The sequence below is a fragment of the Brachycentrus maculatus genome, unplaced genomic scaffold (genome assembly GCF_059751285.1).
Source record: "Brachycentrus maculatus isolate JH-2025_06_01 unplaced genomic scaffold, ASM5975128v1 h1tg000274l, whole genome shotgun sequence".
Taxonomy (NCBI): Eukaryota; Metazoa; Arthropoda; class Insecta; order Trichoptera; family Brachycentridae; genus Brachycentrus; species Brachycentrus maculatus.
The window spans coordinates 269,321-294,650 of NW_028281025.1; the positions used below are offsets into that span (position 1 = coordinate 269,321).

At 32.2% G+C, this 25,330-nt stretch overlaps 1 protein-coding gene across 2 annotated transcripts in view; it reads right to left on the reverse strand.

Moving 5' to 3' along the window:
- LOC148305458 (uncharacterized) overlaps positions 1 to 23,527 on the reverse strand; it is a 165,549-nt gene extending 142,022 nt beyond the window's left edge. The window contains exons 1-3 of one of the 2 annotated variants that reach the window (XM_088266661.1): positions 23,433 to 23,527; positions 22,529 to 22,820; positions 9,762 to 9,868 (exon numbers count right to left, since the gene is read on the reverse strand). In XM_088266661.1, coding sequence (XP_088122787.1) covers positions 9,762 to 9,868; positions 22,529 to 22,761 — 340 coding nt within the window. In that variant the 5' untranslated portion in view covers positions 22,762 to 22,820; positions 23,433 to 23,527. Of the gene's footprint in view, positions 1 to 9,761; positions 9,869 to 22,528; positions 22,970 to 23,432 lie in introns of both variants that reach the window. The other variant, XM_088266660.1, reaches the window with a different exon arrangement.
- Between the last annotated feature and the right edge of the window lie 1,803 nt (positions 23,528 to 25,330).

A 25,330-nucleotide genomic window follows, 5' to 3' on the forward strand; every position in this document is an offset into this window, starting at 1 on the left:
TCGTTTACCCGCAGCTAGTATAGAAACAGACTAGTAGCTCGAAGCAGTCAGTTTCTCTGCTTCAAGTTGCTGGAGTAATGCATTCTACAGTTTCAATACAAAAATCTCATTCCCGGCACACTAGACCGCGATTCGGTTGTAATTACATTGTTCCACTAGACTGCTTCATACGCAATGTGATTTCTGCATGAAACTGCGGCAATTTGAAACAGTTGACCCGGACTGAATCAAGCTGCTAATCTGTTTCCACGCTTACATGCGAATTTCTTATTTTTCTATGAATGAATCATTTAGTAGCCGACGACAATGACAACTCAAATTCTAAGAAAATAACCCGCTGAAGTCTAAAATGTCTATGATTTTCTATCGTGTTTTACGAGTGATTTCATTGAAATAAAAAAATCTTCTCTTGATATATCAAATCAGCACGAATAACTCAAGGGCGTTAGTGTACAATTGTATTACGTGCGTATCGATAGATTTCTATATCAAGTTTTTGTATCTTATATCTCACTTTTACATATATTTTTTTTATGATTATTATAATAACGCAATGAACGTAGGTACTCCTTCAACAATGTGTGATATAGAACTCGTATATTCGTGATCAGAACTAATTTGATTGCATTGTAAACTATGATTGAACGTCCCTGTGCTCAAACTCCCACAAGAAAGATGGTTTATTTATCGTAAATCTTTTATTAGAAACCTTTAGAAGAAACATAGTTTTTACCGGATATTAATTGAATCGTGACTGTTAAATTTAATCATCACATCTTCAGAATTTTGAATCTGCATTGAAGTCAATTCATTAAAACGATTAATTATGACCCTCTGCCAGTAAACAATCGTAAGCAGGAGTTTTCGAATTATCTAATGATAGTTTTGTTTTAGTAAATTTATTCCAAATAAATATACGCATAATCCGGAAATGATCTTACACTTGGAATGATCCTTGAAATGTTCTATAATGTAGGTACGGCTTTTACAGATCTCGCGGACCATGATCGTTAGCAGATTTACTAAAACGAAACGATATTTTCCTTACTTGCGTTCACGATAATTTACCGGGAGAGGGTCGCTGTTTTTAATACTTGGTATTTTCTTAGATAACATATTTATTGAAAATATAGTCTTTCAGTTAAAAGAGTTCTATCGATACACGTAAAGGCTATATTTATGGATTCTGTTTAACTTACAAGACAATATGTAGATGGACATGTAATTTTTGTTGTTGTTGATACTCGGTGTAATACTCAGCAAGTAATATTATAATCCCTTCACATACTTAGGTATATCAACACAAGAAAGTAAAGACTTACAATATAATCCTTTTTTCATATTGACCTTGTTCAAACCATTTGGATGAGGAATTGAGCTTTATAAAACACGTAGGAACAAAAATTATAACTACATATACTTATATATTTGTTTGATGTTTACCAATAAAATAGGCTAATCAATCATTTTGATTTAAAACTTAGTAAGGTATAATTTTTTGCCTGTCAAACTTAAGGAAAATGTGCCGATATTCCTCATTTCCCAATGTTGCACATTGGCAGGAGTAGTAACTGAACTCAGCGTGAAAAAAATTAAAACTTGGCAACACTACAAATTAACATTTATGTAGTTCAAAGAGGCTATAAATAAGTATGAAATAACATGTCGGAAGCGTACTAACTGTGCACATGACGGTAAACCCAAAGAGAACGTATTCGTATGCAAATGGACAAATTTGAAGAATTCTTTTGTTACGTATAAAAACGGTACAAATCAGACAATCTGGCGACCATAATATTAAATAAGTATATAGCTTACTTATATGGGTACATAGACGATCATTCAGTAAACGAATTATTGCGCAATTCGCCCCATGGCATCAAAGAATTTACCTCATTCATCATTTTATCTTTTGGCGAAATATTCCGTACGTAAGATACTATGTAATATGCAGAATAGACAACGCAATATTTTTTGCTGTTGTAATTTATAAGAACAGTTACAGCAAATCATTCGCATACACGAGTATTACAGACGAAATGTTTCAATTACAAAATTCCAAATTGTAAATTTGTAAAAATACCTGGAAGAGGGACGGTACGGAGGAAAAAGGTTTGGTAAAAAAAATATCCATGCCCAGGCTAAATTGCGATATCGCTTATTCACCACAAAAAGCCATTTGGAGTGGTCCATAGGTACTTCCGTTCTACGTACCAAAATAAACTGAGGGTAAATAGCTAGATGCATTTGTACTTGAAAAATTGTAAATCCAAAATTTGTATAAAAAATAATAATAAAAAATAATAATAATAACAATACCAAAATATGTCATTATTTGTACTAAATTGTGAGTCAAAAGCAAGGAATTTGGACAAAATCAAGACAATTCATAAAATATAATTTCGATCTTTTTTTCGAATTTATTTCTTTGTTAATAAAAGTTTATTTTATTTATTGTTTCGGCATTCACTTTGTGGTAAGACATGATGAAATTCAAAATGAAAAACACTTGTTTTTTACCACTTGAGTTTATTTTATGACGACTAGTTTCGGAAGCTATGCTTCCATGCTCAGGTCTAAATTTACATTAAGACCTGAAGATTGAAGCATAGCTTCCGAAACTAGTTATAAAATAAACTCAAGTGGTAGAAAAACAAGTGTTTTTCATTTTAAATTTCATAATACTGTAAGGTTGATCGAGATGTATCAAGAATTGTGAATAATAAATATTCTTTTTAACAAAATCTGGAATTTTATATCAATCGAAAAGTGTGGGTTCAGAATGCCGAAAGATAGGATGAAGTTTTAAGGTATGTTGAAATACGACCACCGATCCCTAAATGGCATCATCTGTTTGAATTGGTACATTTTTATGGCATAACATTTATTGCCTATAAATAATGCGGAGAAAACCGCAAACGCGGTATATTTCAATTTCTTGCAAGCTTTTTGCTGTTGTTTAATAACTAAAAAACATGCGACTTGCCATAAAATGTACTGTATGGTAAATTATTACAATACATATAAATATGGTATCTATATCCATAGCAGAAAATTATAAGACGATTATTTAACAGCAGACTTCTTCCATCCCAACTTATCGTCTTTGTAGACTGTTGGGGTCATCTCTCCTGGTCTTCAGGTTGTAGGTCCTGCTATCATGGACAACGTCACCTAGGCCATGCCTTTGAATTATCTTATCTTTCTGGAGCATCCAGAATTTTTAGCTCTACCTCTAGATGTCTTTCGACAAAGATCCATGGCAATTGCCTGGTTCACAATATGTTCAGGTTCTCTGCGTCCTATGTGCCCATACCATATCAATTGCCTTTTCTCTACCTTACTATTGATATCTGTTACACCCAGGCTTCTACGAACGCGTGAACTCTTTCATTATTTAACAGGAGACAATCTATAATATAATATTTCATACACATGGATTTTTACCTTTTCTGATAATACATCACGAACGCTAGAGACGATATATGTAATACAATATGGTATTACATGCTATTTCTTACAAAGCAATAATTAATGCATACTTTGTAAAATATGCAGACGATTTAGGTTAAAAAACGATAGCATTTCGACATTTTTTTGTTAAATATCACGGTCATTATTCACGTTCTAATAGATATGTACATTAGTAACATAAGTAGGTACTAGATCGGAAACCGCTAGAAACTCTAGAACCGCAAAATCCTTTACAGTGATTCAGATCTCAATTTTATTTATATTATTTCAAGTCTTCGTTAAAATAAACACAGCTATCAATTACATAATGCAAGCAAGTAATCAAATTTTCAAGGAAAAAGTATAATTATAAAATAAATACAGATTTCATTACGTTAAAAAATAAATATTCTTATAATACTATGGATATAGGCCGTACAACGAATACCTTTGAATAATAATAAATAATTTTAGGCACCAAAGGTACTATAAATAAAGATGGTACATACTCGTATGTACCAATATATTTTAATTTATATAATAATTGAAAGATAACTTATTTAGGCAAGGGAATCACCGGCCCATCCTCTATTTTATTATCACAACCTCCCAGACGGCTCATAAATATATATTTCACTATAAAAAAATCGATTGACGAGAATCAAACCCGCGACGCCAGTTTCCGCGCAGAGCATCTACCCAACTGCGCTATAGCGCGGCGCCCGTTTAAAAATGATATTTTAGGCACGGAAATTTTTATTTTTTATCGTATTTCAAAATTGAATAGTAAGCATTATTTCATTTAAAAATATTTTTATTGCGCCCTTCATTATAATTTTACACAACGCGTTCGTTGTATACATAGCTTTACCCAATTTCATACTGTTTAACATGAATTTTCGTTACTCTCCAAAATACCCTTATCTGGAATATGTCCTCTAGAAAACAAGTTCCCTCTGCCGGTTCCCATTTCGGAGAAATCGCAGTTATTGATCCAAAGAACCGAGAGATTCCTACGGCCTACAGCACTACGGCGTCCGTCACCCCAAATGTTTCCTCCACGTACACTCTACGTGCACGCAATATCAACCGACCCATAAGGAAAACACAATCCCTCGCAAACAAAATGCTTCCAGTCACTCGAGGGCGCAAATTCATCCCTATCGATATTTTATCCATCGGACAACATTAGTAAGCCGCGTTTCTTGTACGCTAGGATTGTGGTCCAACTTTTGCTTGACGTTGTAAATTCGAGAAATGCACACATTTATATTTGCAACGGGCGTAACAACTAGTATTTTGCGTGTTACTATGTTCACTTCTTTATGATGTAAATTTAAACGATTTAAATAAAATATGGCGCATTTAAACTGCTCACAAAACACATTGCTTGAACACAATGGCGCCAAGCTCTGAAATAATTATGTATTGGAAACGAACAGCAAGATATAGTAGTTTTAGCCACTTCATTCGGAGGCCTACATACAACGAAAACATTAACAATTATTGTAAACAAAAATTTCATTTATTATAATTTCTTACTGTTTAATAGTTTTTTTTTCATAATTTTCAATTCAAGTGCCCTAAATACATATTCATTCGTTGAGAAATTGTTGTTTGATTTTAATACCCCCAATTTTCAACATGATCGTAATATCAGATAGTGAAATAAAACCTCGTCAAAAAATAGGGAGTGTCTAACATATCATTTCTAATGTACCATCGTCGTGTTTCTTTTCCATGAAGGGTAATGGACTTATCTGACTACAACGTGGGCTAGTTAATACGTTAAAACTTGCATGTTTACAAACTATTCGAATAGATCTAAGTACGTTCCAAAAATGCTGAAGTACATGGTACGGACGTACCGAAGAATGTAAAACATGGTGAATGGACTATCAATAATTACAGCCGGCAGTGATGGGGAACAGCTTAGCGCTGCGCTCGATACACACATGATCCACACATCCAAAATTATTCCTACACCTGCGAAGTGGGTCATTCACGTGTGACAGATGGACGGACGGACGACTTTCCGTGAATATAAATATGAAATAATACTTTCGCGAATTGCCTATAGGACCGTGGCAGCCTCGCGCTGCTGGCGCTGCCTACGAGGCCCGGCCTACATTTTGTGCATCGAGAATCATAAATGAAACAATTAATACATAAGGCCATAAAGTGGGCTCAGTTCTTTGTTGGTGCCGCTTTGGGCCTCGGAGTTAATGCACTCGTGTAATAAGTAACACACCACTGTTATGAATATTCAGCTGTGAAGGAAAAGGTATAACACACTCGCACATGATCGTAATCCATGTAGCTTCGCAAACATCGGTTCCGAAGTCTCCGTTTCGATTCTGTAATTCTTTCCGTGGCAACTCGATTATAATTTTATTTAGATATTAGCACAAAACGTCCATTTTGTTTATATAATAGTAGAACACGTTTTTGTTACTGAGATACTCATCTCGAAACATTAACAAGAAACATCAACAATGTTTAGCATACATAATGTGGACAATAAATCAATATTATGTTATAATCATTAATATATTTAAACAATCAGTCATGCTGTTAATTTTACCAGCATAATCATAAGACATAATTGACATTCAACGCATTCATCTTTACATTTTCTCCCCGTCTCCAACTGACAATACGTAGGAAGAATCAAGCCTAGATCATCCGGTTAATGTATAGAAATAAAATTATATTTTAAAAGCATTGTTAACCTTTTGGTGCGGTAAATAAATCATTATATTACGCTTAAAGCATTCATCGGATTTGAACTCGAGAACAGGCAATTTGCTAACCAGTACACTACGAGGTAGGCTTTATTTTACGATTATTATACACAATTCGTGCAAATGGCAGTACTTTTGGAATTCGAAAGTAACGTAATTACGTGTATCAAGAACGGTAATTAAATTTTTAATGCATACCTACTGAGTACAATATTTATCATGCTATCCAAATACGGATTAGTAAAGGAAACTACAAAAAATATTAAAAAATTGAATACGCAATCATAAACAGTTATCAATAACCCCAATCGTAGCATAAATCTGAATTATCTATTTTATATGACATTTCTAACGGTTTCACGAAATCCACATCCGCATCAGGAAAATATTCCTGACGAAAAAAACAGATAAATATGAACAAATCTTTTTTTAATTTATTAATGTTTTTCTTGGTAAATACTACTATTTCTTAAAGTATATTGTGACACGTGTTTCGATGCATTCCGCATCATTTTGAAATACCGTATAAAACGGTGTTTGAAAATGATGAGTGGAATGCAAAATACATTTTAAGAAATAGTGGTGTTTACCAACTAAAACCGGACTAAAATCAAAAATGGATATATATTACCACAAAGTGACTGCCGAATCAATCAATGAACAAATCTTATAAATTTATTTGGTGGTAAAAAATTAAACAACGTTACACAAAATGGAAAACGAAAAATAACATTAAAAAATACTTTGTTTTAAAGCAGGAAAAATCACCACGTTAAAAACGAAATCATTTTATACGTTTTCGAATGACAAATCTCAAATTGTTACGCTTCAAATAACATTTTTAGCGGGTGTTGCATTATTTTGTCGGATTTTGTAATGCTTCCGATCTCGATTAAAATAATTTGAGTGTAACTTTAGTCAAAGGAAGTGGAATTACGCATGGAGTAAGGCGACTCATTGGCCAATATTATGAAAATACACAGTTACTGCAATTTTATAATAATAAGAAGTAAATTATCATCATATTCAACTCAATTTACCAGACTGTTCGACGTCGGAGCCCAGAAAATTAATATTTTGGTTCCCTAATTTTGGGACACTGTCTGGCAATTAGTATGACCATGTTAATTAAGATTAACTGTATTTATCTGAAATATTTTTTGGTAGAATATACTTGGGTGATAGAGAAATCTTTGTTTAAAGTTATACCTGCGCCAAGCCAGACATTGTGGACCACGGAGCTGCCTACTAGAATCATACAGGCCAGAATGTCTGGCCTACAGAGTGGTAAGAGTTAATACAAAGAGGCTAGGAAAATTTGATGTGATAAATTAATAATTTCCAGGTCCTTTGTAATTTTCAATATGTGTTTGAAGGATAAAGGTTTGAAGGTCTGCCTCCGTGGTGTAATGGTTAGTGTGTTGAGCTACCGTGCTGGGGTCCCGGGTTCGACTCCCAGAGGGTGGGGGGTGAAAGTAAATATTAGTGATTTTACACTCTAATATTTATTTGATATTACCCTGGACTGGTCCCTGAAGCGCAGGTCCCAGATGCAGTGCCCTATGCATCATTGGGTGCGGATAAGGGTTAGAAGAAAGAAGAAAAAAACGCTTATAACGCTAATAAAACCCACACTATCAGAGATATAATATCAACAAATATATGAGGGATTCAAAGGACGAAAAACGCTTGGTTTAAGTGTATTCTTTTGAGTAATTTCATGGCCATAGATTTTTGGGGACCATAAAATATTCAGTAACTTATAAATATTTTTATTTTAAATATAAATAAGAAGAAGAAAAAAATTGAACTTGCGACAGACTTGAGGTCGTATCAGATGCATTATTAACTGAAGTAAACAGTTTCGAATTCAAACAATATTTTTTAATCGAGAAAAAAGTAAAAAAAAAAACTATAATCTGAGTAAAAAAAATCAAAAAACAAATTTTTTATGAGTATTTTGTATTTGTACGTCATGTTGATCCGACAAATGCGATAGCGTATAAGTATGAAAAACAATGTTCCAGACTGTATTAACATCGACTTGGGTGTTAAATAATTTATACAGCCTGCTAAAGTTATTATGTAAAAGTTTGTCTTAAAATGCGTCTCAACAAGAAAGACGTCAGCAGAGCCGAGAGAGATATACTCGTATATATGTATCACATATTGTTTGTTGAAACATCTCAAAAATACGTTTAAACTAGCAAACAACGCATCAGAAAACAGTTCTATTTTAGTTCTAAATTAATAATAGATACGTATAATTGCTATACTTTTGCCCAACACTATTTACAACAAAAAACATAAAAAATGACATTATATATTTATATAAGTATACATATTTGTAAGTGCTACTGTAAAATCATGTTAGTGTGTAGAGCACATATCGCTCACTCCTTTCAAGAACGTCATAAATCAAAAAACTTGATTTTTCAGGAGAACGTTTTTAAAGTTTAAAAATGTATTACAATGCATGAAAAATAAATATCAAGCCACTTATTGAACTTTTTACTGTGCAACAGATCTTTTATGTAAAACCTGAAGGTTTTTTCTCCATTTGAAAGATATTTAGTATATTTAAAAATATAATTAAACAACACCTTTTCTTCAAAATGCAAAAATAACATTTTCTGCCCTATGGCGGGTAAATATTAAGTTTAAAATATGCCTCTTTTGCTGGGATATAGTACATTTTCTGGGTATTCCGAAAACATGTACAACTGAAAATTGTCGATTTTTGATTTATGACGTTATTGAAAGGAGTGAGCGATATCGTAATAATACAACATCAAGATGGTTTCTTTTGCATATATGAATATCTTGAATGAATAAAACAGCTCACTTGAACTATGACATGCGTGTTTCTCGAGATTATCGTCTGAAAATATTTTGTATTTACAATACATTATTTCACTTTAAAAATATATATATTATAATATGTTTCCGTTCCAGTTGTTTTGAGTTATTCCTATAGTTTAAAGGAAGATGAGGTTTCTGATTCTTATGATAATGATATGTTTAAAACATAATAATATTATTTTTGTATTATTTTATTCGATATCTCAACATAGATGAAGAAGAATACTGAAGTCTGTGCATTTGCAGGGCTTACGACCGTCATGGGCTTGGTTATGTGATCACTTTACACACGTGTAACATTCACAAATTCTACGCATGATAACTACACTACTCAACATGTATCCGGTCGTGGTCCCGTGGTTAGTGTCGCAGACTCTTAAGTCAGGGTATCTCGGTTCGATCCCACACTACCACAATTTGATACTTATTTCTAATAATGAGCCGCTTAGGCTCATAGAAATAGTATGAAATTGAAATATTTGTATAAATAATAAAAACATAAATATTTATCTTTTTTATTTAAAAAAAACATCTAGATATATTGCTCAAACTCGTTACACAGTATGTATGAGTTCACAACAGCCATCTATGTTGGAATGAGGATATTCTTCTTCACCTATGTTGAGATGTCAAAAAATTACTCCTAAATGGAGATAATCCAGATTTGTGAACAAGAATATGATAGGTAATATGCATCCTTACCACTGCCAGAGCTCTTTCCAAATGCATTTGGATCCATCTCCAGAGTTTTTCTCGTATCTTCCAGGACATCGCGGCAGATGGGGGTCACGAGTCCGGGTGGGCAATCTCTGGAAAAAATATATCCAAAATAAAAATTAGACAAAGGGAAGTTGAATTTTATATATATTTATATATATATATATATATATATATATATATATATATATATATATATATATATATATATATATATATATATATATATATATATATATATATATATATATATATATATATATATATATATATATATATATATATATATATATATATATATATATATATATATATATATATATATATATATATATATATATATATATATATATATATATATATATATATATATATATATATATATATATATATATAACGTGGTAATATTTTGCTTTTTTATGAAGTGGGTATGAAATAATAAAATAAACAATGTGTTGCTTTGTAATTAAAGAAACGACAATTTAAGTTTATTTTCAACAATCTTTCATAATAACCTTACCAAATAATATCTGTTTTATATCTTATAACATAGAAGATGTAAATATGTATTTATATGATATAAATAAAGTAAAAAAATGTTTGTAGTAAATGTAATATAAGCTAAATAAATAAATAAAAAAATACTCATAATTAATCTGTAGACAAGCCCTTTGTTGCGGAGGAACAATACACTCGTTATGAATAGTGTTAATCAAAAATACTGAAATTGCTTCGTTTCGAATACGAAGTGCTCGGGCGAGGCTAGTCAGCTATCAATACAAAATAAATAAATTCAAAATTGTTACCACCAAAGAATGACCACTTGAAGAAAAAAATTCAACTCATGTGCCTATTTCAGAACAACAGATAACTTTCGAAAAGACATACATTCGATAATCAGATAATTTGTACGAAATATTGAAGAACATAACTATCACGATTTATTAAAATTAAAAGCCATATTCGACTACTAAGATATTCCAAAAAAAAAAAAATTATTATTATAAATTTGGACATATTTAAAATGTTGTGAATAAAAAAACTAGTCAAATAATTGGTTTAATAAAAATTGAAAATCATTTCTCCAGTCTCCTTGTATGTAAATGATTCGCGAAGAATCTTGCGTATATTTCATGAATGTCTCTACCAAATAAAAAGCTTACTCAACTCAACCTCAGATGGTGCTGAGAACTCACATGTCAAATAACGTGTCGTTTAAAGGATATATCAAAGTTTCATAAATTTGAGTACTATGTTTGTCAATCATAGGTAGAGTGGTGAGTGTCACACGCGTATAAAGTGATCATTAAAACCAGCCTATGACAGGTCATAAGCCCTGTAAATACCAAGACTTCCATATTCTTCTTCATCTACGTTGTGATGTAATTTTTTTCAGAAATTGGATTATTCACCCTATGGATTATATATCAATATTATAGGTGTAACGTGAAAGTTACACAAGTATATAAATTAATCACTTAAGCCAGCCGAATTCCATGTCGTAAGCCCTGGGATGCTTAGATTTCCATCTTCATTCGTATAAAACGATAGATACTTCATCTCAAGTTCAGACACTTATAATAAGATATTTATTTTCAAATTTACTCTATAAGTATATAATAATTTTTTTCACATTTGATATGAGCGCACATCAAAACAAAATGCACGACCGCTTATGCGGGAAGCTCAAAAAAGGCTTTCGAATTCGTAATGTCAAGGATAAAATATCGTCGAAATAAACAAGACTTCTCCAACACACCGCATAATACATACTGTTCGTTAAAGCATTGTAATGTAGCACTTTCATCAAAATAGTTCCTGAAAATCCTAACCGTAACATTTGAAAATAAAATTGAAGGAGTATTCTGATAACTGCTGATTTTTTTTGCCTTATTCGCCATAAATTGCTGATTTTTACTGCTCTGCCTAAATAAAAATAATAAAACAAAATAGGAAGAACAAAAATAAATTGGAATCAGGCACAATATTATTATTCCTATTCTTCTTCTAACCCTTATTGCACACAAGGGTGCATAGGTTACTTCATTGTTTATTGTTATTTAAATACATGAAGAAAAGGTGTTCAGCTCAGCGCCCCAGTGTTATATTGAATAAATGCTAGATTGAAAAATCACTCAATTATACCAATTTACATATTACTATTTTTGTTCGCCTCCGTAGTGTAATGGTCAGCAAGCTCGGCTACCGTTTTGGAGGTCCCGGGTTTGATTCCCAAGGGAGGTAAAATAAATATAAGTGAGTTTTTCACTGTAATATTTATGAAATATTAACATGGACTGGTACCTGAAGCAGAGGGCTGATCACCTTTCCTTCATGTGTAAACGATCAATATAACACTGCGTTTATATGACACAGTGCCCTATGCACCATTGGGGTGCGGATAAGGGTTTTATTATTATATTTTAGTTGGTTTACTAGAGAATTAATAATTTTCATTATGATCCCACTTTTATCATAAGAATGACAAAATGAATGGAAAATCCTGTTTTTCTTTGTATAAACAAACCCCGCATTTGATTGATACATATTTTTATTATTATAGATATGGTGTCATCGCGAAAAGTTTTTTAAAAAACACATACTGCAATAAAACCACATCATTCATAAATATTATGAATATGTTAATGTGTACGACGAAAACGCATAAATGTATATATGCATATGTAGTTTGTCCGGATAAGTTTTCGTATTATTATACGGCTCATTGCCATCGTTATGACGTGCACCATATGTGTTGCTACTCGTTTTTTATTATTTAAAAATTTGCATTATAATAATAATGAGGAATATTTGGTGACTCGGATGAAATATAATATGCTTCTCAAACAAAGATAACAAAGGCAAAAGATAACGAAAACAAATCAAACTAAAGATATAAAACATTATAGGTATGTAGATTAGCAGAATTAAATAAACGTGAATAAAACCTACAGGATCGTACTGATATAAACTACAATTAAATTAAACTTTTGTACGAGCTTTCAATAAAATAAGAAACAATTGTAGGTGTCGAATGATAAGTTACCCAGATTTTATTTTCCGCTCGAGTTTATATTTTATGGTACAAGTACCTACCCGATTACATTACACACTATCAACTACACCAGTGGTTCTTAACCGGTGCTCCGCGAGCTTGTTGCAAGTGCTCCGCGAAATTGTGAAAACTAAAATTTAATGTTGGATCATTTACTTTGCGATTTGAGTTGCAAAAAATAATGTCTAGATAGCAGCACCCTTGCAAAGTGAAGTTGTGTGCTCTCACCTCACAACATCGGTCAAGATATCTACATATGATTCAATATCATCATACTAAGAACAATTGAAAATATCATGGAAGTTATGTGTTAGCAATTTATACAGACGGTGCTCCATCAATCGTAGGTTCATTAAAAGGATTTGTGAACCTTGGCTTAGCGATTTGGATGAAGAAATGAGAGTAGCTATATCAAATATAAGACCTAATATCGCTGAAATTTGTAAAAGCCGACAAGCTCAGGTGTCACAATCAATAATTTTCGCCGAAAAATGTTTCATTCGAGTATTTACGCATTTATGATTTAAAAAAATAATAATGTAATTTTTAACTTGTCAATAATGAAATAATCAGTTTTTTTTTACAAAAGTTTTCTTTGTTTATTTTTTGGATCGATAGTTTTGGTGGACCGCGAATTTTTATTATGTTCAAAAATGCTCCCTGACTTCAAAAAGGTTTAGAACCCTGAAGTACACACTAACAACTGGCACGACATATGTGAAGAAATCCAACATTCCCATGTTGGATTTCCAAAGGACGGAGCTTCGAATAGCACGAAATTCCGGAGAAGCTATAATTATACCACAGTGGTTTGTTTGTATAGTTAATGCCCTTATCAAATACTCCGCAGCTTCCGCCCAGCCTGCCATATATATCGCTTCAACTAGACTAAAAACAATTTAGATTAAAGAGGAATCCAATATTGGTGGAAATATCGGGCGCTTAGAAGATTTACTACGGCCGCCTTTCTCGAAAATGCAGTTAATTACGGAGAACAGACTTTATTACTGAAAATAACTATAAATACACTGTGTACAAATACAGTCTGACGATGTCGGAGCCCGGTACTTGGTAATTTAAAAAATATATTTTTTAGTTGCTTTAGAAAATTTTGATTGCCTATAATGTACAAGGATTAATAGCATATTTAGTTACAACATTTTGAGTGTGTCCAAATACTTGTTCACAAAATCTGGATTATCTCCAATTACAGAATTTTTTTCTTGAAAAGTATTTGGACACACTCAAAACGTTGTAAATAAATTATCTGGTCAAATTATAAGCTTAAATAACAAAAATGAAAATGGTATTTTCTGCCGTTTCTCATGTGTGTGATTGAAATCCAGGATTTGGACCTCACATACTAATATAAGAGTTTCTGCTTAGTAAAAATCTTCTTTACATCTCACCAATAGATGTCTCTAGTGTAGTTCTAGTGATTCAAGAACAAGGTTTCTAAATTGGTTCATATATATATAGAACTTCCAAGAATTTGAGTAGTGTGGTTGTCAATAATGGGTAGAATTGGTGAATGTTACACGTGTGTAAAGTGATCACTTAAACCAGCCTATGACGGTCGTCAGCTCCGTAAACGCCCAGACTTTCATATTCTTCTTCATCTTTGATGAGATGTCAAAAAATAATATGCATATTTAGTTTATGTCCATCAATCAAGATCCGTCACATAGCTCATTTATTTGTCTTATTCCACTTATCACATTTTCCAAATAAGACACCACCAAATCCGATAGATCCTTATGTCCCATTGCCTCGTCAATTTGTTGTCAACTGAATACCCTCTTTTGCACATTCTGTTTCAAATTTGAATCTCAATCTTTCAATTAAAAGTTTTAAAAAACATTGAAGTTTTTGCTTTATCATCCAAATACACTCATTTATAATTATACGGCACTAAAATTTTGAGGTCAAACTTAATGTTAAAAATCTTTAATCCCTCACCAGTAAACGATAAAATTTCTTCAACTGCGTACATAAAACGAGAACCATAAAGTGAATAGAATAAATAGGACTTACATAGGTAAGTACTTTAAAACAAAAAAAACACCGTGTGATGCGCAAAAAATCGCAATTACAGAATACAAATATCTAAAGCGTTTATTTAAAAACGAAAGATGAAAAATAAACATAGATTTACAACTATTCCTGTAGTCGTTGCAGTGAAGTTAGGAGAAATGATTACATAAGTCCATTAAAAGTAGTTGTCAAATTGCACGATGATTCCATTAAAATTATCTTATTGTTTACTATTATAAACTATTTCATGTTTATTTTATAAAATATAACAACCTGAAATATAACAACCTGAAATACGTAATCGCAAAAATTCAATTGTTTACACGAAAAGTCCCGGTATCCATTTAAATTATCTCACTAATTGGAATATTTGCGATTTAAAAAAAGAAAAAAAGTAATGATGCATACACATGTCAAGGTTAGAGTTCAGTATTTTAAAGTTTTTATCAGACATGATATTGAAATACCGTCATGTATGTACTCGGGCGTTTTTATGCATATTAATGTACATTATGAGAGAGAATATTTAAGATTACATAGTAAGGGTATTTTTTTAGAGGTATAAAAATTCAAAATGAAAAAAAACCATTAAAATAATCTTGATGTCTATGATATTGGATTTATTTTATAGAAAATTTGATGCCATTATTGTTTAAATATGATTTCGGATATTTTATGCCATTATTGTTTAAATATGATTTCGGGTATTTAATGCCATTATTGTTTAAATATGATTTCGGGTATTTGAGCGCCACGGCTAGCTCGAATGAAGCGCAATCGTGAAGTTAAATTTTCGATAACTAAGCAAACGGTGAATAAATGAGCATATATGGCTAGTATACGCTCATTTAAAGAATGGAATAAACGAACGAATGCAACATAATAGGTACAAAGGCAATCAAATAGAAGTTCAGAGTTTATTTCGAGATGCAATTATTTAATATTCGCCAGTAATCTTGTGGCCAAGATACAGAGACTAAAGCATGAATAACGAACATTTTCATCTCACCAATAGATGTCTCTAGTGAAGTTCTAGTGATTCAAGAATAATGTCTCAAAATTGGTTCATATATATAGAACTTCCAAGAATTTGAGCAGTGTGGTTGTCAATAATGGGTAGAATTGGTGAATGTTACACGTGTGTAAAGTGATCACTTAAACCAGCCTATGACGGTCGTCAGCCCCGTAAATGCCCAGACTTCCATATTCTTCTTCATCTTTGATGAGATGTCAAAAAATAATATGAATAACGAAATATAATAATGTTCATATAGTCAAATGGTTATCCAATTACTAACTTATCAGTTCAGGTGAAAAGTAAATAAACGGCGATACGTGCTAGAGTACATATTAGTGATATTCAGCGTTGTTTTGATAAGGAAAATATCGGTTGGTTAACGTAGCCAAGCACCACCCACCACCTACCACACCTACAAATTATTATCCCCACAAGTGAAATGCTTCTATATATCTATACTCATATTTGTATTTAGCTCAACATTACGGATAAGCTGGATTGAGAAGAGAATTAGGAGAAGAAATTACATGAACGAAAACTTAATAAAAGTCAATATTCTCATATCACTAATTACGAAAAATCGAGGAACACGTTCACCCTGAGCTTTATCTGGAAATCTATTCCCTAATTCCGAACAACGAGTTAGTATATTATAATATTGTATAAGACGATATAAAATAATATCAAATACTTATAGCACTATAAAATTATCTTGTAGTATTTTTTTAAGTAGACTGAATGCAGTCGAAATGCGATCTCTCAGAAGAATATGCGACAAAACTATGTATGATAGATGTGCGAATAGTGAAATAAGGAAGGAATGCAAAGCTGAGATAAGCATTATCGATAAAATTAAGAAAGGTGTGTTGAGATTGTTTGGACATGTAGAACGAATGAGTGAGGAAAGAACTGTAAAACAAATTTATGAGGCGAATGTACAATAAGTGGAAAAAGTAACAGAGGAAGACCGAGAAAAACATGGCACGATCAGGTATGCCAAATACTTGAAAGTGGCCAGGTTAGGAGTCGTAACAATCGGCGGGTATGTATGAGGAGATGCATGAACGTGGAAGAGGCGAAGAATGTTTGCAAAGACAGAGTGGTGTGGCGTTCTATTCTCTCTGCCTACCCCTTCGGGACGCGGCGTGATGGTTAGTTAGTTAGTTATTTTACTAGTTTATTCATTAAATACCATGAAGATTTAAACAACAAATATATTTTAAAAAATCAAATTATAAAGCAAAAATAACGCTTTTAGTAAAAAATACACTAAAGACAGTGTGAAAAACCGTAAATAATGACGACGGGAAAGGTATTTCTACCCATTCGGTCTATTGATACTTTAGGACGGGGAGGGTATTTTTACCTTATGCCTCGTCTCAAAAGCAGAAAAGAAGGAATTATCCAATATTTTTATACGAATATTATATATCGATCTCTTTGTTAAGGTCTTGATTATATGTACATAATTATCAAATCCCGTCGCCAGCGGTCCGCAGGCGTAAAAAATATCCATCCGAAACGTGTTACGTGAATGGTCCTGTATACAAGTCAAAGATTAGTGGCGCCCATTCAATACTGTAGTACTGTACGTACCTAGTGACGGCTAACAACGCGACGATCCGACGGACCGACGCCGACACCCCATGGACGTCGGTCGGGGGAGCACGCGACGCCGGCGCTCGTTGTACATACATGTACTTGTATAGTACACTTGAATGCAAAACATGTTTACAATACAAAATAGATCTTTCCAAATATATTCCGTCTACCGTACACCACTCATGTAAGAGATATTTATTTGATCACTAACATAATACCTTTCGATAATCTCCCAACAAAATAAAGACAATGCTTCATATATGTAATGTTTAAAACGACTCACAGCAACACCAAGCCGATTTTTAACAGAGAAATACGTCATTATTATACACGAGAAAATAATGATATACACGTGGAGCCGATAAACACGAATAAATTTGGAGTAAGGTCCTTAAAATATATTACCTATTCCCAAATTAACCAGTTGCCTGACATATATAATATAAAACCCAATCAGGGATCCAAAATAAATGAACTGAAAAAATACTTCATGGAAAGATATTTGTGTTAGTGGTTACTTATATTTTCTCATTTGTTTCCTTCTAACCTTATATTTTTTTATATACTTATTTAATAAACCCGTTTATTTTTTATATTTTGCTCTGTGTTAGTTTTGCTTTATTTTTTATTATTTTTTAAACTTTATTATTTGAGTTTCAGTCTTATTATCCTTAATCCCATGTCCCAAAATGAGAAATGGAAATTACTCATTGGAAATACTATATTACTATTATTATATTATATTTTATGTTACAAATACGATGAAACAAAACACATGCGACATGATAGACAAGATCGCAATTTCACCGTATCACCTATGAATGTTTATAAGTTTTTAAAATTTAAGAATATCAGTTAGCAGTGAATCCCACTGGACTAGGAACAATAGTTTAAAACTGAATTTCAACTATTTTTGTATTTTAAGAAATTCCAAATATCATCTGTAGACATATCCGATTTCGAACGAGGCTGTTCTGCGACCAATGCGCAGACTGGGAGCTAATGATACCCATAAAAAAAACTCAGTACTTAGGTCATATAACGCTCACTACTTTCAAGAACGTCATAAATAAAAAACTTGATTTTTCAGGAGAACGTTTTTAAAGTTTAAAAATATAATACAATTTATTAAAAATAAATATCAAGCCACTTATTGAACTTTTTACTGTGCAACAGATATTTTTAGGTTTAACCTGATGGTTTTTTCTCCATTTGAAAAATAACTAGTGTATTTAAAAAAATAAATTAACAATACCTTTTCTTCAAAATGTAAAAACAACACTTTCTGCCCTGTAGCGGGTAAATATTAAGTTAATAATATGCCTCTTTTGCTGGGATATAGTACATTTTCTGGGCATTTCGATAACATGCACAACTGAAAATTGTCGATTTTTGATTTATGACGTTCTTGAAAGGAGTGAGCGATATATGCCTAAATATTATCTAAACCTAAATATTATCTACTCCTATACTCCAAAGGAAGGTGCAGCTGAGAGAAGGGTAAGGAGAAGAAGGTTGTCATGGCTGCGAAGCGTCAGGAAGTGGACCAGCTGTTCCATGTACCCAGAGATAAGGGGGCCAGTACAGCGCCATTATAGACGTCAATGTCCTAATACGGACAAGGCACCAAAACAAGGGATTGTAATTGTACACATTGCAATTACAATAGTCTGATAAGATGTTTCGAGTTGAAATAGTGATAAAAAATATTTTATTTTATTACAAGAGTGTGATAAGGAGACCTATGTAAGTCTCTCGGAAAAAACATTTCATTCTCATAATTACTTCTTCTGTACGTCGGCTGTCCAAACTTAAAACACAGTAAGGGACATTTTTTGTCGTATGTTTTTTTTTGCATTTTTGGGCTAAGTAGAATCTACTTAGTCCAAAAATGCAAAAAAAACGTACTACAAAAAATGTCCCTTACTGCGTTTTGAGTTTGGACAGCCGACGTGTCATGTTAGGTCCCCCTAATGGTGGAGACTGACCGGAGCATTTCGTCGTAACGTAACACGTTACGATGCGAGCATTCAGGCAGTCAGTACAGCTAGCCGAGCGCTCCATCCATAGTTTCGGATGCTCGGTGATGCTCGCCGCGAGCGATGTCACGACGTTATGTTACGACGAAATGCTCCGGTCAGTCTCCACCTTAACGTCGACTATCACTATCCTTGTCTTGGGGACAGCTCTAATCAGGGCCTCGACGGTTCTGACCCACGTGCAATCCGGTATTTTCCGGAGCCAGGAGATCTGACCTGTGCCCACACCTCGTCGACCTTCTATTTTTCCTTTTTTTTATTTTTTTTTTTTATTTATTTCTTAAGTTAGCTTATATTAAAACTAATATAAACTATTATATACATTTACATCATCTTTATATATTTACATTTCCTTACAGTAACTTAGACATTTATTTTTAAATTCTTTCAGACACTTTTCATTCTTCATACATTCAGGCATCTCATCATACATTTTTAAACCCTTATACATCAAGCAATTTTGCGACTCAGCTCTTTTCAATAATGGTAGTCTTATTTTATCCTTTTGTCTAGTAGCATATTCATGACAATTTTTGTTTAAGACAACTTTATCCTTAAAATATTTTGGCAACTTATCGTGAAAAAATTTATGTACAAATATCAACATATTAAATTTAAGTCTTCTTCTTACAGATAACCATTTTAGTTCATCTCTCATTCCTTTTACATTGCTATATTTATTCTTCCCAAGAACTATTCTCATCGCCCTATTTTGTGCAATTTCTAGTTTATTTAGATTTCCTTCGTTTGCTAAAAATAACACTGTTGAGCAGTAATCTATATGTGGAAGAATGATTGTTTTGTAAATTAGTTCTGCAGTATCTTTATTTAATTTATTCCTTAATCTACTAAGGAAAAATATTTTTTTTGATATTTTTTTATTAACGTGTTAATAAAAATTAACACGTTAATAAAAAAATAAGTGTTTAAGATTAGGTGTACATGATAGTTCGTACTTCTCTTCTCTAAACACATGTTCCAGATAGGACACCTTCCGGACTTTGATATCACTCAGCAATTGTCTTCTTATCCTTGCTCTTTGGAGCACATTCACGTTGCTGACCATATCGGTCCATGGAATGCGTAGCATCTACGATGTAGCCACATTTCGAATGCCTCCAATTGGTTCACAGTGCTGATATTGAGGGTCCACATACAAATCCGTATAGAAATAGCCAAACCATTATTTGCCGAAGTTTCAGATTGAGGTTATCGTTACAGGATATATATCTCATTTTATTAAAAACTGTACGAACGGCCTCTATTCTGCACTTTACTTCGGTTTCTGGGTCAAATTTTTCAACAGCATCATTACTAAATATTCTAAATAAATTTAAAAAAATCCAGTTTACTAATTCAGTTGCCTTCACTTTGGAAGTATATTTGTAAGAAAATATGAGAACATTTTGAAAAATAGAAGTGAATAATTAATTTTATAAGCAGAATGGTGAAACGAGTGAGTATTCAACAATGATCTCAAACGGGGTGTTGTTCCGTGGTTAGTGTCGCAGAATCAGAATTTCTCGATTAGCGTGCTACAAGTCGATTCCTATTTCCAAGACGATCAGGCTTATCTGAAGGTAGCATTGAATTACAATATTTGCGTATGTCATATGAACACTAATATTTATTTATAAATTAAATGAACGCCTGAGGTATTAACAGTATAAAAAAATAGGCATAAAAATGTAATATGATAGAAATATTTCGTTGATTATTGTTAAAAACAACAGACTGAGGATAATATTATTGTTACAATACATTACGTAGATATATTTTTAATTTTTAACATTACTTTTAACCGGCTTCGAAACGTAGTAATAGTAACAGTTCATAGATACTATGAACTGTTTAAAAAAACAATGATTTGAATAAAAACTATATTTTATTTTTAAAGTGATTCGTACTTTCAACATCCATAACTTAAATACAAATGATTTTTAAATTTTTGAAAAATAATGATGAAATTTGTCTCGCAACTAATTTTTGGTACCTACTCCTTTTATCTAATTTTATAAATGCATTATTCGTAAGGGTTAATGGTAAAAGAAATACACTTGAAACTATATCATTATGGCCCTTAAGCTGAAGTCATTAAATTAAGCCTTTCATATACAACTTTAAAAAAAACACAGACCAGCACGATACATTTTTGATGAATTATCGTATTTAAAAATGCCAGCTAAATCAAGACCATAAAATTATTTTATTACATTGAATATTGTCCACATTTTAGTACCCATAAAATGTATTTATATTTTTTTCTGCTCTCTACTCTTCAGTTATTTTATTAAACTCTTCTATGTAAATTTTTAATTATTTTTTTGAGCACTACATCCATTACTCTTATAATATTACACAATTTTGGTGTTTAACGCATGACAAGAATACTGACACATGTTAATATTATTAAGATCTATTTACTAGTCTAATTCACTTCTTATGTGAATTATTTATATATCGAGGTTTATTTCCTTCATTACAAAAAGTACAAGAATCGTACAAGATAAATACTTGATTCTTTACTAAACCTTTTTCTTTATTAAAAAAAACCATCGAACACATAAAATGAAAAAAAGAGACAAATAAGTATTTTAAATATCATTCATATCCGATTATAGCGATACCAAAACATTTAAAATTTCAATGAAACTCGTGATTTTTATCTAAAGATGAAGAAGTTATTATGTTACCTACATTTTGTTTGGCATGACGTAAATCCACTAATAAAAAAAAACAGGATGGGGTGCCTTAAATAAACGTCAGAGAGGAAGATTTTAAAATATGAAGATTTATTAAAGGATATAGATAATGATACACTAAATATTTTAATCATGCAAATGATTTAATCAAGTATGTTTTATTTCTGGACTAAATCTGAGGCATGTGAACCAACTTGCCTTCATGTGACGATCAAGAGAATAACAAAAACCGGTGTTTTGCAGATTATCGGGAAGACATAGGTAAGAAGATATGAGATTCTATCGATAGTATAAATACTCACATGGCATCCAGATACTGAAGGGTATAACTAAGTATTTCTCCGGGTATCTCATGATCCATCACCGCCAAGCATCCGATGACCTTCACGGGCAACTGATCACCCGAGCCGGTGACATCAGCAAACTTCTCGAAGAACTTCCTGTATTCCACCAAATAATCTTCCTTTTCTAGAGAATCACACTTCTTCAAGTCCTCGGGACCAGGATTCACGAACGAGTCTTGCACACTCGCCATGTTTACCTTTTTGAAAATTCCTTAACTACGAGGTATTTTTTCTGCACGCACTTCCAACACTAAAAACACATTTGTTATGACTCGTATAACGTGGATTAATGTGTTTATTATGTAAACAATCACAATGGTATCACGTTATCGTCGTTATTGACTTGGTAAAGTAATAAAGTATTATTGAACTTAACGTTTTACTAACCGGGATTTAAGTCTAGATTAGATTTTAGGTTTTAACAATAATGTTATTATTATTTACAAAAATATTAGACTCATTAATGTACAAGAGCGTATGTCAGTTCAAATTTGTACAAAATTCGATGTTTATAAAACAAATTATCAAAGAAAACGATCAACGTATTTATTCAAAACGATTGACGGCTATGTACGCTTACAAAAACAACTACATACATACTGTATTATAAAAATTCGGATGATACTAATTCGCACTCATTAATGTAAAAATATACTTAAAATTTTAATAAACTGCACTAAACTTGCCTTATTAGATATTTTTATTTTTGTATCATAAAATTTGTTAATAATAATAATTCATTCGCTGCACCCTTATAAAATAATTCGATGAATATTATGGTACACTTTTAAAATTACTTATCCGTCGTGGATTAATTCATAAATTTTTTAACTTTTATAAATACGCACATAAAATAACATACATGAATTCAGCTATAAAAAAAACTTAAATATATCGAACACTACTACTGTCAACAAATTGACAAACATCAAGCACCACTCCTCTCGAAATCACTGTGAAGTGAGTCATACAATGAACATAATCTTACCGCTGCATTACCAGGAGTGGTAACTTACAGATACAATTGTAATTTGACAACCATTTTAACCAACAAAACCGAGTGAAAAGGTACTTACTTATCCGTTGAGTACCTACTTTTGTTTTTTTTTTCTTGGCCTAAATTTAATAAAATCAAAATCATAGGCATATAAATGAGATATTAGAAATATTTATGTAGTATTCAAAGTAGTAATGATAATATATACAATGAATCATAAAATACTACCCCAAGGGCGCTTTGCTTGGGATTAAATTATATTGAAATGCTAATAACTGTGTTCATCAGATGATTTAATTTAAATTACCTAACATCCAAGTGACTCTGAAATCTACCTACGGCTTAAGCAACATTGCTTATCATAACCCTACAAAGGCTTCAACTTTTTAAGTTTTATAGCTTATGCCTATTCGTGAGTGGATGTACTCTTTATGTTTTAAGTTACTATAATTTCATGTAATTCATGAGTGAAAATTCTAGGCAAAAACATTCGCTCTCATCATCAGATAATATATCCATATGAAATCAACGGTATCATACCGGAGGACAGGGATTTTTACATCTTACCCGTTAGTAATACTTTGTTATACTTGTTATTTTGGATAATTTGTACAGCGCCATTTTCGTAAAATACTACCTCAAGAGCACTTATACAGATACAGTTATGATATGAAAATGATTGTAGATAAAGAAAGCATTAAAGTAAAACATCGTCAATTAGGCGGGTTTGGAAGGGGGAATGTGGAGCTTCCGTATTATTGCGCCTTCTTCTTGGTCCTCAGATGTTGGGCAGGACGCCTTCCTGAGTGATGGCTATGCCGGAGAGCAGCTTATTGAGCTGCCGTCATTGTGGATAGTCAACTGAAGATGGCGAGGAGTAATGCTGGTCTTCTTGTTGTCTCTGGCGGCCTTGTCGGGCATCTCCAACACCTGGCAGCCATTTATGACGGCGGCGAGGTATACGCACAGGCTCCAACTTTCTCCCAGTTAGTAGATGCGAGCTGGCGCATTTTAGGTGTTTAAAATTGCTGCTGTATTCCATAAAGTTTAATAATTTGAAGTGTTTTTTACTGCTAGGATATATTTTCACGAAGCTTTAATAGTAATTTGCACAAATAGAAGTTGCAGTAAGCACATATTTTTGGACCGCCATTTTCTGGTGTATACCGTTGTAATATTTTTATTGCAGTTATTCGTTCCCCAGCAGGCTAAGGAATTCTAAGGAAGGCTAAGGAAAATGAACAGATCACGCACCAAGCTAACTTGAGTTGCATTGCTGTATTGGATTATTGATGCATTTTTCTCAAATAACAGATAAACTTTAAAACTTTTTTCATTTCTAACTATTTCAATTCATCAATCATGGTATTTCTATATATGCAAAAAATTACAGGCCTTAGATGAAAATATCTGGGGGAATCTATTTAAAGTCAAAGAGAAAGTTCGACGGCAGCTATTCAGCACCTAACTAGGGAACTAACTAACTAACCCTATTAAGTTTACAAAAAATCAATTAAATTTTGATTTTTCAAGTGATTTGTGCAATAAAATATAGATTTTATATGCACATATAAAAACATGCAATAAGATTTAGTAAAAGAATTATGCTTTAAATAATTCCTTCAGACATTCAATATCTAAAGAAATTGTGTTTCTTTATTATTAAAATGTTATACGAAGATAATTGCAGATACAGCATCATTCATTGATAAATGCTGAAAAGTACCCATAGCATTTTAAAAATGAATCTAATTTATTGAAAC